This window comes from Dermochelys coriacea, chromosome 1 (assembly GCF_009764565.3).
Source record: "Dermochelys coriacea isolate rDerCor1 chromosome 1, rDerCor1.pri.v4, whole genome shotgun sequence".
Lineage (NCBI taxonomy): Eukaryota > Metazoa > Chordata > Testudines > Dermochelyidae > Dermochelys > Dermochelys coriacea.
In genome coordinates, this window is record NC_050068.2 from 57,132,434 (window position 1) to 57,144,835 (window position 12,402).

General features: G+C 46.5%; 1 protein-coding gene across 1 annotated transcript in view; it reads right to left on the minus strand.

Moving 5' to 3' along the window:
* The window catches only part of LOC119850890 (histone-lysine N-methyltransferase SETDB2-like), a 102,909-nt gene that overhangs the window by 33,114 nt on the left and 57,393 nt on the right, over positions 1-12,402 (minus strand). Inside the window, exons 16-17 of the mRNA XM_043505100.1 lie at positions 9,988-10,536; positions 1,257-1,389 (exon numbers count right to left, since the gene is read on the minus strand). Of these exons, the coding sequence (XP_043361035.1) occupies positions 1,257-1,389; positions 9,988-10,536 (682 nt within the window). The remainder of the gene's footprint in view (positions 1-1,256; positions 1,390-9,987; positions 10,537-12,402) is intronic.

Below are 12,402 nucleotides of genomic sequence, written 5' to 3' on the forward strand. Positions count from 1 at the left end.
TCCTGCAAAGACTAGGGACATGTTTACCTTTTCGCACTGTAAGGAGTCTGATTCAATTACTTCAATTGAGACTATTCACATTATATCAAATTTAGCACATGCACAAGTCTTTGCAGGATTGGGCCAGGGACTGAAGAACCTGCTTTGCCATTCAAAATCATTGGAAATCAAAGGGTTTCAAAGTTGTTGTGAAACAAGTTCATTTTTGTTCTGAATTCTTACCCAATGTTAAGGCACTTTCTATAGTTTCTAAATTTAACAATGGCTAACCAAAATACTGAACTTGTTTTGAACTCTGAAATCCTTTGACTGCCAAGGTTTTGGTTTTTTTTAAGTAACAAAACAGTCCTGCTTTTTTGTTGTCCTTCCTTCTACTGCCTACCCAGACCCCTGAGCCCTGTTCAGCATTGTCCTGTAACTTTTATGTACCTAGTTATACCAATGAAAATTGGATGTAAAATGCTACTATTCTGATTTAGTAACATTTTACAGTCACTTTGCACTGGTGTAAAGTGACTATACAAAGAGGAAGGCAATGATGAATTGGGCTCGTTTTTACTCTTTCTACATTCCATCCCAACTCCTGCATTATTCTTCTTATTCCCCTCCACCTCAATGCACCAAATCATTTGGGCAAGTAAAAAAATATAACTGTCTGAAGTTCTAATCATTGGAACTCCAGAAGACCATGAAATTGTAGATCATTCACTGCCTTCTGAAATAGAGAGGGAAAGAGTTCTCTTTTCTTCTAGATCAGTGGCTCTCAACCTTTCCAGACTACTGTACCCCTTTCAGGAGTCTGATTTGTCTTGTGTACCCCAAAGTTCCACCTCACTTAAAAACTACTTGCTTACAAAATCAGATGTAGTGTCACAGCACACTATTACTGAAAAAGTTCTTACTTTCTCATTTTTACCATATAATTATAAAGTAAATCGATCGGACCACAAATGAAATACATTTCAGTGTATAATACATAGAGGAGTATAAACAAGTCATTGTGTGAAACTGTAGTTTGCACTGACTTCTCTAATGCTTTTTATGCAGTCTATTGTAAAACTAGAGTGCAAATATCTAGATGAGTTGATGTACCCCCTGAAGACCTCTGCGTACCCCTGGCGTACACATACCCCCGGTTGAGAACCACGGTTCTAGAGTAGACAATTATGTACAATGTCCATATTGTCTTTGAAATTTTTCCTTTTGGTCCTTCTTGATTCCTTTAATAGTATTCATATGTTAAGAAAAACTCTCACCAAACAATCCTGATGAACTGCAAGATTTTGTTTTTCTGCAATGTACATTATAGCACACTCTTCATCTGCTGGACAAAATGCACACTTCCTTTTCACCATCTTCTCCATTATGTGGAAGTCACCTGGAGAGAGACTGTTGAACAAAACATAAAACTGTTAATGCAACAATCCTATACCAGCTGGGAGGAATACGGAGAGTGTAGCTGGTGAGGGCCCACAGCATTTCCAGATCTAGCTTCTATTCCACTTGCATCCCAGCAGACTTTATGCCCAGCCACTCTAGCAGTGATTGACTGGCATGAGTAAAACTTGACTTGCTGAGATAAAAACAGAATAGAAGTTAGCTGCTAGAGGCTCTAGCAATTGAAACTGGAGGAATGAGAACTAGTATTTTTTTCTTGGAAAGTCACTGGTGGGAGCAGGGATCAATATGAAAACTTCCAAATTTGCTCAACAATATATGGCTCAGTGAAAAACATTTCATGCAGATACCAACAACCTTGCATGGGCTTGTGAGTCACTTCATATAATGTGAAGTACCTTTAGTTTAGAAGATATTAGTCCACTGCCATCAGCACCTCAAGCTTTTTCTTTCACACATCTAACCACAGCTGCATTAAAGTATCTGTCACAGTTTAAATAAGCAAAGTAGTACCGCCACCTCCCACAAATATCCTCCCTGAGTTCACAGGAAAGAAGGAGGGAATGTTGTTTCTTTAACATAATGGAATTACAGAAAAAAGATTTGCAAGTAAAAAAGGGAAAGGAAAAGACAGGAAGGTGAAATTAGATGGTTCCTCAATAACAGATGGAAGTTAGAGGTCTAGAACCACGGCCAAACATTGTCAAGGCCAGTACCACCCTCGGTAATACCTATTTTCTATACACCAGAAAAATTTTAAACCCTTTGTTACAGTGAATCTCTACTCTCTTTTTCTGTCCTTATCCTTCCTGTGTTTGCCTTCTCATCCTCTTTTGCCTTCCCATATTGTCTCATTTTTCTTATCTGGCAGTTGCAATAATTTTTTAAGGCCATCTGCAAATAAAAGTCATAATTCAAACTCTTTCAGTACGTGTCCAGTGTCCCCAAGGACCCAGTAAGATGTTCATTCAACACACCAGTATAAACTTCACTTTTTCTGTTGTCATGCAAGTCCCCGACACTCAGATCCTCAGCAACTGCTAGTTCCCACTAGGTGTGATGTTTCAAGATGCTCTCTGCTGGTGATGTCACATCAGAGAGTGCTGGAGCCTATTACCTGGGAGGATAAAGAAAATCTTGTTTAATTTCTCCAGGACTGTAGGGCTTTAAATGTTTATTTTTAATACATGAGTCAGAGAGAGGCAGCATGGTCAAATACAGCACTAAGAACCAGGAACTCCTAAATTCTAATCCCAGCTGTTGACCCACATTCCATTTGTGACCTTGGGCAAGTAATTTAAATTCAGTCTTCCCATCTGTAAAATGGAACCAGAACTGTCCACTGGTTAGAGCACTGAACTGAATCAGGAGACTAAGGGTCTATTCCTGGCTCTGCCACTGACCAGCTATGTGACGTTGGGCAAGTTACTTCACACCTCTGTGCCTCTGGTTCCCCTCCCACCCATTTCTGACTTGTCTATTTAGATTGTAAGCTCTTTGGGGTAGGGACTGTTTCTATCTGTCTGCACATTGGGGCCTGATCTCAGCTGGGGACTCTAGACGCTACCTTAATACAAATAATTAATAAAAAGTAGGAAAGGGTTAAAAAGAGAACTAGGCATAGGTTAAAATACAAAGAGAAGTCACACAAAGGCTAACCACAGTCAAAAAGGCAAAAGGGCCTGGATAAAAACAAATGTCCATTTAGGGCTAGATCCTGGAACTGGATCTGTGTGGGTACATGGGTCTACCTGTGTGGATTCAGTTTTAGGATCTAGCTCTTAGACAGTAAGGCAGTGGTGGGTAACCTCTGGCCCTTGGGCTGCAGTAAGGTCTTTGGGGAGGGTTCGTCTTCTTACAGGTCTATGGAGTACACAGAACACTGTTGGGCATTATGTAAATAACAGCACTACCTCCACCTTGCTAAGTCTTATGAAGATGAAAATTCCTACATAAGTGCTAAATATTATTTGTTAATCTACAGACTGAAAAGCACTTCGCAATAACGTCAAACAAAACTGCAGAATAATAATGAGGATGGCTTTCTTGTAATTGTTCATGGGGTACTGGGAATCAAGAGGTCTGGGTTCTTTTCCTGGCTCTGACACAGACTTGCGCATGTCACTTAACCTTTCTGTGCTTCAATTCCCCCTGTGTAAGAGGGTGATAATTATACTTCACAGGGTCAAGTCATTAAGAGACATCGTCAAACTGAAACTGGTCATTTTCAGCAAAAGGAAGTAAAGCAGCTTTGTACTATCCCCAAGTTCCTTTGCAAAAATATTTCTTCATTACTTTTTTTAACCAGTTGTTCCTATTTTTGATGTTTTTTTCTGTTACTATCAAACAAAACCAAACAGGAGTGTGCATGCAGGTACAGAAGTTGCTTCTTTTACATGGGAGGAACATACATGTAATGGAAGCAGCTAGAGGCAAGTGATAATTCTTGGCTCTGGTTGTTTCTCCTCTACCTTGTGGAGGGGAACTCCAGCTGCTGCTCCCCTTGACTATGGCTTTTAAAGGGTTTCCAGCCTGAACTATCCTTGCTGCTCTATACATGAGTTAAAGATCTCCAATCCACACAGTCCCAATGAAGGGACAGAGGGTGGAAGTAACAGTCCCTACTGCTCCTCCAAGCTCCATTTAGGAGTGGAAGACAACTTACATGGCTCAGTACAGATAGTCTGAAGACAACCTGCTGAGAATTCCTCTGCTTGCCTCCCACCTGCTATGAGACTGATATATTTTAAAAGGCAAACCATTACATTTGTATGTAAAAAATGTGTGTGTGTGTGTCCTCTGAGCCTGATCCCCAGAGGATATGAGTCTGTTACAGCTCTCAGCTTCAGAACCTGACTCTTTAGCTCAACTGCAAGATATTTAATAGATTCCAAGGCCAGAAAGGATCACTGTGATCATTCTAGACTGACCTTCTGTAAAACACAGGCCAAAGAGCTTCCCCAAAATAATTCCTAGAGCACATCTTTTAGAAAATTACTATAAGGCACGTTTTCTAGTCCTTTACTCATTCTCATGGCTCTTCTCTGAACACTCTCCAATTTATCAACATCCTTCTTAAATTGTGGGCACCAGAACTGGACACAGTGTTCTAGCAATGGTCATACCAATGCCAAATACAGAGGTAAAATAATGTCTTTACTCCTACTCAAGATTCGCCTGTTTATACATCGCAGGATTGCGTTAACTCTTTTGGCCACAGTGTTGCATTGAGAGCTCATGTTTAAGGCTATGTTTTAGTCTAGGGTATTTTTAGTAAAAGTCACGGACAGGACATGGGCAGTAACCAAAATTCACGGCCTGTGACCTGTCCATGACTTTTACTATATACCCCTGAGTAAAACTTGTGTGGGGGCAAGACAGCTGGGGGGGCAGCCCTGGGGGCGGCACGGATGCTGGGGGGGGCAGCTTGGGGGATGCCATGGGTCCTCGGGGGGCACAGCCCGGGGGGGCACCGTGGGTACTTGGGGGGGGACAGCCGGGGGGTGTGTGTGCCGCGAGTACTGGGAGGGAGGGGCTGGGACAGGTTCCCTAGCCGGTTCCTGGGAAGCAGCAACCTCCAGCGCCTAGCTCCACATGCTGCCTCCGCTCTGCCCCAAGCCCCAGTTCTGCAGCTCCCATTGACAGGGAACCACTGCCAATGGGAGCTGCGGGGGCGGTGCCTGTGGGTGGAGGCAGCACGTGGAGCTAGGAGCTGAGGGAGGCGAGTTCTTGTCACCCATCCAGGGAGCCCCACTCCAGGAAAGCACCACCTGACACCCCAGCTCTGAGCCCCCCCATGCCCAAACTCCTGCTGCTGGGGGGCGGGCCCAAGACTGCCCCAGCAGTGGCTGGTGTGCCTGGCCCGGTGGCTGCCCAGGCAGCTCCTGGGCCACCCGCGTGGGCTGCTGCAGAAGTCATGGAGGTCATGGGAAGTCCCAGAACCCGGGACTTCTGTGACCTCCGTGACAAACACAGAGCCTTACTCATGTTCAGCTGATTATCCACCACAACCTCCCAATTCTTTTTCAGAGGCAGTTTCCCTGGATAGAGTCCCCCAGTCTGTAAGTAGGGCCTATGTTCTTTGTCAATGTATACATCGAGGAACATTTAGCCATATTAAACCACAGTTTACTTGCACCCAGTTTAACAAGTGATCCAGATCAGGGGTTCTCAAACTTTTTCTTGCTGAGGCCCCCTCAACATCCTATAAAAGCTCCAGGTCCCAGCAGGGGGTAGGAGGGACTCAGGGCTCTGGACCTGGGGGGGCGCCTTGGGCATAGGCATAGTTTAATTTCTATTTTTGGGCGGGGGGGGCAAGGGCTGACGAGACTCAAGCCAGCTCCACACAGTGGGGTCCAGAGAGGGCACGCCACCTCCACCCCGACTCACTCAGGAGGTCTCACAGCCTATCTGGGCTCTGGAGGGACACAACCAAAAAAATATAACTCAAAGGGGGGATTCAGTTCAAAAAGTTTGAAAACTGCTCACGGTGCAGGGAGGGGGTAGCTAGGGGATGTGTGAAATGAGGGGTGTAGCTCAGGGTGAAGGGAGGGGATAGCTAGGGCTGTGTGCAGGCAATGAGGTAGCTAGGAGCTGTGTAGGGGTGGGGGGCTCCCAGTGAGGCTCCCAGCTTCAGTGGGGGGCATGGACCATTGGGGCTCCTAGCTTCAGCCCCCGGCTGCTCCTGGGCAGGGGGAAGGTTTGCTGGCTTCATTCCCACGCCATTCCTGGCTTTAGGGGTGAGAGTGTAATAGCACAAACAGCTCTGCTACACTGGTGTCAGCCCCACACTGCTCCCAGCTTTGGGGAGGGGGAAAGGCACCGGCTTCAGCCCCACGCCACTCCCGGCTTTGAGGGGGGATGGCTTCAGCCCTGTGTCGCTTCCAGCTTCAGCGCCAGGGCTTGATGCACCGGGTTTCAGCCACGGGGCGCCGCAGCACCCCTGAAAAGGCTCACGAGTCCCCAGTGGGCCACGGACCCTCAGTTGAGAACCGCTGATCCAGATCACTCTGAATCAGTGACCTGTCTTATTCATTATTTAGCGATCCCCTAATTTTTGTGTCATCTGCAAATTTTATGATTTTGTATTTTCTTCCAGGTCATCAATAAAAATGTTAAACAGTAGAGGCCCAAGAACTGATCCCTTCAGGACCCCACTGGAAACACACCCACCATGGGGAGGAATAGCTCAGTGGCCTGCTAAACCCAGGGTTGTGAGTTCAATCCTTGAGGGGGCCATTTAGGGATCTGGGGCAAAAAATTGGGGAATGGTCCTGCTTTAAGCAGAGGGTTGGACTAGATGACCTCCTGAGGTGATATTCTATGACTTGGTGATGATTTCCCATTAAATAATTTTGAGATCTATCAGTTACCCAGTTTTTAATCCATTTAATGTGTGCCATGTTAATTTTATATCATTATAGCTTTTTAATCAAAATGTTGTGTGGTGCCAAGTCAAAAGCCTTACAGAAGTCTAAAGAAAAGGAATACTTGTGGCACCTTAGAGACTAACAAATTTATTAGAGCATAAGCTTTCGTGAGCTACAGCATCCGATGAAGTGAGCTGTAGCTCACAAAAGCTTATGCTCTAATAAATTTGTTAGTCTCTAAGGTGCCACAAGTACTCCTTTTCTTTTTGCGAATACAGACTAACACGGCTGCTACTCTGAAACAGAAGTCTAAGTGTATTATGTCAGCACTATAACCTTTATCAACCACATGTGTAATCTCATCCTAAAGAGATATCAAGTTTGACAGGATCTGTTTTCCATATACCCATGTTGATTTGAATTAATTATGTTACCCTCCTTAAATTCTTTTTTAATCATGTCCCGTATCACCCACTCCATTACCTTGCCCAAGATTGATGTCAGGCTGACAGATTTATAATATCTTGTTTACCCTTTTTAAAAATTGTCATATTAGCTTTCTTCCAGTCTTCTGGACCTTCCCCAGTGCTCTAAAACTTACTGAAAATCAACATTAATAGTCCAGTGAGCTCCTCAGTCAGCTCTTTTAAAACTCTTGGGTGCACATTATTTGGATATGCTGATTTCAAAATATCAAATTCTATATAACATTCTACAGGTACTAGTGGAATGGAAAGAGTGTTATCACAATATGATGAGTCTATATCATGTTTTTTCCCCCAAATACAGAACAAAAATATTTATTGGACACTTCTTCCTTTTCTGCATTATTATTGAAAACTCTACTATTTCCATCTAGTAATGGACCAATACCATTGTCAGGATTCTTTTTGTTCCTAATATATTTTAATAACTGCTTGTTATTGTCTTTAACTTTGCTGGCCATAGATTTCTCCTTGTGCCTCTTTGGTTCCCATATTGATTTTCTACAATCCTAACTTCTGATTTATATTCGTAAGTATCAACTTTCTCTGTCTTTTATTTGTTTATATGTTATAGCTGCCTTCACTTCTCCTCTAAACCAAGCTGTTTTTTAACCAGCACAACTTTCTTGCTCAGTTGTGGGATTGTGGCTTTTTGGGCATCTAGTAAGGTGTTTTTAAATGATTCCCAACTATCATTCACATTTTTCTGATTAAATACTTCCTCCTGACTAATTTGGCTTCTATTTATTTTAACTTTGTGAACTGGCCTTATAAAAGCACCAAGAATATATATTACTGGTCTAGACTTTATTCTGCTTGCACAGAATGTGATCAAAGTCATGATCACTAGTACCAGAGCTACCATTAATTTTTAGTTCTGTGATCAGCTCCTCTTTAATTGTTAGGTCAAGGTCTAATAAAGAATTCCCTCATGTAAGCTCCAGCACTTTTTGTGTTAGGAAATTGTCATATTTTGTCATATATTGTCAATGTTCAGAAATTCTAAGTATACCCTATGATCATGCATTTCCCCTCCTACACATTATAGATAGGTGCGTAAAGAGGTGATAATCCTGTTCCTTATTGTGACTTAGTGGTCTTTAGCAGACGTCAACTAATACCCCATCACTTTCTTCTGAGTTAACAGTGACTCAGAAATAGATAATACCATTTTTATATAGATTGTCAATCCCTTCCCCTTTTTCCCCACTCAGTCCTTTCAAAATAATTATAAACATTGATTTTAACATTCCAATCATGTGACTCATCCCACCAAGTTTCAATAGTACCAACTGAATTTATGCTCACAAATGAGCAATTCCATTTCCTCATTTGTTACCCAGGCTCCTAGCATTGCAATTATGTATGCAATTCAGTAAGTTCTCCTCTTTGTGTCCTTTGGTTCTTTCATTAATCTTATTCTCAGCATCTAAATTTTTGTGCTGAGAGCTCATATCTTCCCTCTTTTTACTCTCCCCTTTTGCTATTAATTTAACCCCCTCCTGGCTACTCTAGCCAGTCTGTACCTGAGTCTGGCCTCTATTCTAGCAAGGAGAGGACCAAAAACCTATTCTGTTAGCGCTGAAATTTCTCAGTTCAATACTATGTGTTGGCCAAGATTCTGGTTGTCACATTAACACAGCAACCTCTATTTATTTACTACTTCAAATTTCTGAAATACTGCTATGTAGACACCAAAACATCAGCAGCTCCCTGTTATTGTGGGACTGTTAAATGCCGTATTTCAGAACCTGGGGCAAAAGGATGCATATGAATTCCACTCAGAGCACGAGGATAATGTCATCACTTGCTAGTCAGAGAGAGGAAATGAAACGGATCATCAACAAAAGTGAAACTGTCTCTGCCCCACCTGCTGTTGACTGCACAAAACAAACAAATGGGGGGGGGGGACCAACAAAAAAGAGAAAGTTTTTTTTTTTCCTGATCTCTTCCAGTTCTGGTTAATTTCTGTGTCATTTGTAATTGCAGTGAGTCAGTATCTTCTAGACTTTGCTGTGGTTTTGAACTGACGGAGTCTCCGTGCTGCAGATGTGAAAATTCCTGATTTGTTTTAAATAGATGTGTAAATTATTAGCCCCATCATCGCAGCAAGCGACTGGGGGAGTGCACTTGATACCTAAGCCCACGGCAGGATTTCCAAGTTGCTGTGTGCCAAGCGCTTTGACACCCCAACGTGGCATGGCAGCGTGGCGCCCAGCCAAGTGTGCGAGGAGTGTTACAGAGCACCGCAAGAGGTGCTAGGGGCGTGTTACGCTGCCCAGTGAGTGGGGCGCTTTGTGATGCTCCTTGAGGGGTGGTGTGGAGCATGGCAAGGGGGGCGTTATGGTGCACGGCGAGGGCTGCATCATGGCACATGGCAGGGGTTGGAGGTGCGAGGGGCGTGTTGTGGCGCGGGCACCACCCTGACAAGCTCCCTGCACGCTGCGTCCCGCCCAAGCTGGGTGGAGGGGCCGGTGGGAGGAGGCCTGCTTGGCCCAGGGTCTCTTGGGGCAGGTGAGGGTCGCTCAGCACGTCTCCGCCCCGCCTGAGGGCCAGCACGCCCAGCCTGCCCCACGCTAAGGGTCCCTCCCCTGCCAGCCCCACCGCTCACCGGGAGGCAGGGGCGGAACGGCCCATTCGCTGCAGCCGCGGGGGGGATGGGAATCAGTCATTACCGAGGGTGCACAAAGCGGGGCACAGCCCAGATCCCGCCCCCCTATCCCAATGGTACTTACCACCGGGGGCGGGGGAGGGGAGAATCATTCGCCGCCTGAGCTGCCGCGTCTGCCTCAACACAGGGCAGGATCCTAGAAACTCCCGGAGGAGGAGGGGCCAGAAAATGGGCGTGCCCGGCTGGGAGAGCCTCGGACGGACCCGGCTCGCTCCCTGGGACTGAGCATGTGCCAGGCATCTGCGCATGCTCGCTAGCCGCCGCCGAAGCCGCTGAACCTGGCGTTGCCCGCGCTTCCTGCCTGACGCGATATGGGGCCGCGGAGGGGCGGGGCGGGGCGCGGCGCGGCTGCGCCCGCTTCCTGCCTTCGCGGCCTGGGACGGTCCGAAGCGGCGGGTTCGAATCCCGGGTGGCGCCAGCCGCGGCGGGGGCAGCCCGGCGAACGCCGCCGCCCAGGCTGTAGGCTGATGCGTGGCGCGCTGTTGCCGTGCCCCGGCCTGGGGGCTGAGGCGAGCTTGCTAGGGGCCGCTGCCGAGCGGGCGCTGCCTCTGCGGGTGCAGGGGACTCCTCGCCTTCGTGCGGACGCAGGAGGCGGATCTTGCCAGTCTCTCGCCTTCACCGCGCCAGTGAAATCCCGCTGCTGGGGCTCCCTGCCCGGCTGATGCGGGGTCACCCGAGAGCTCTGCTGGGGGCTTTTGGCCATTTCCAACAGCTCAAGCTGGCTGGGAGCCGATGTAAAAGCCTCAGGCTCAGACAATCATGAGGGTTTTTTGGTTTTTTTTTTTTTAATATCTATCTATCTGGGTTATTTTTGGTTGCCTTCTGGGCGCTGAGCTGGTAGGCTGCCCTTGTTCACCTTTTCAAGCTTCTCTCTGTAGCCATGAATGACTGAAACATACTTTTTTGATTTTAGAAAAGGAGGACTTGTGGCACCTTAGAGACTAACACATTTATTAGCGCATAAGCTTTCCTGAGCTACAGCTCACTGCATCGGGTGCATTTATGATAAACCCATTGTTTCGTGTTCTCTGTGTGTGTGTGTATATAAATCTCTCCTCTGTTTTTTCCACCAAATGCATCCGATGACGTGAGCTGTAGCTCACGAAAGCTTATGCGCTAATAAATGTGTTAGTCTCTAAGGTGCCACAAGTACTCCTTTTCTTTTTGCGAATACAGACTAACACGGCTGCTACTCTGAAACCTTTTTTGTTTTTCTAACTGAAAGCCGAGAGTCTCCTTCAATCTCTTGCTTTTGGCACCTGGGGCTTTAAGAAACACCATGAGGTGTAATAAAATGGTGAGCGAGGCATCCTAGGGTGGTCCGTTGGGTCCAGCGCGTAACAACCTGGCTACAGGAATAAGGAGAAGGTGGCTTTTCAGTGGCAGAACAGCTGGCTGGAGTTTGAGTCTTTGCATTGCAGGCATCCATGGACCCTTCCTGGGGAGGGGCTGGAGCTGACGCTGCTTGATGCCCAAGAAAAGCCCACCCACCCCAGCCAAAACTATGGCTTATGTTCAGTTATAATCTTGATTAAAAAAATCAGCAGGAACTTCAAACCAAAATTAGACAAATTAAGGAGTCAGGCCATTAACGCAGTTCAGCCGTGCGCACTGGAATGTATGAAGATGACATTGTGACGACTTGGGAAGCGCTATACGACCTGTGAATTATGAGATGAGCAACTCTCTGTGTGTATCTGTACCAATAGCAAATTCATTTTGAATGCGCTGCCCCTTTGCTGCCTCTGTTGTCTGTTTGCCTCCATGGTAGACTAAGGCCTTGTCTACACGACACAGTTTTTGCCAACTTTCATTGACAAAATAATGGAGGTGTACACCCTGAAATGCTCCTCCTACCGATGTAACTACTCTGCTATGCCGACATAATAAAACCTCCTTGATGAGTGGCATAGAGTTTTTTACAACTCAGTTAAAGTGACGCAGTGTCAGTGTAGACACCTCACTTGGTTGGGTTGCCTAAATTGGCCTTCTGGGGGTTTCCCACAATGCCCATCGTCACCACTTTGGTCAGCAGTTTGAACTCTGCTGCCCTGAAGGTACACAGGGATGTGCCCCTCCTCTGTTTAAAGGCCTGGGGATTTTTAAAATTCTTCTGTGATTGCCAGCAGCAATCTTGAATGGCAGACAGCAGTGCAAGCATCACTCTCTGTTTTGCAGCTCATGAAATACTGCAGGACTAGACCCATTTGCATAGGCGGTGGGTGAACCCCTGCTTTGGGGAGACTAGCCCGCCCCTTCTGCCCAAGCCCCCCCCCATAGCCCTGAAACCCCACCCCCAAAACAGGAGGAGCCCTAAGGTGCCCTGGCCTGCCTGGCTACCCCAGCCACACCGGGCTGAGCTGCTGGCCCCCCTGACACCCTTCCTCTGGGGCGCCAGGCCAAGCTGCCCGCTGGCCCGCCCCAAGTGCCAGACTGAGTTGCTGCCCCCCCACAGTAGCACCAGGCTGAGCCGCCAGCC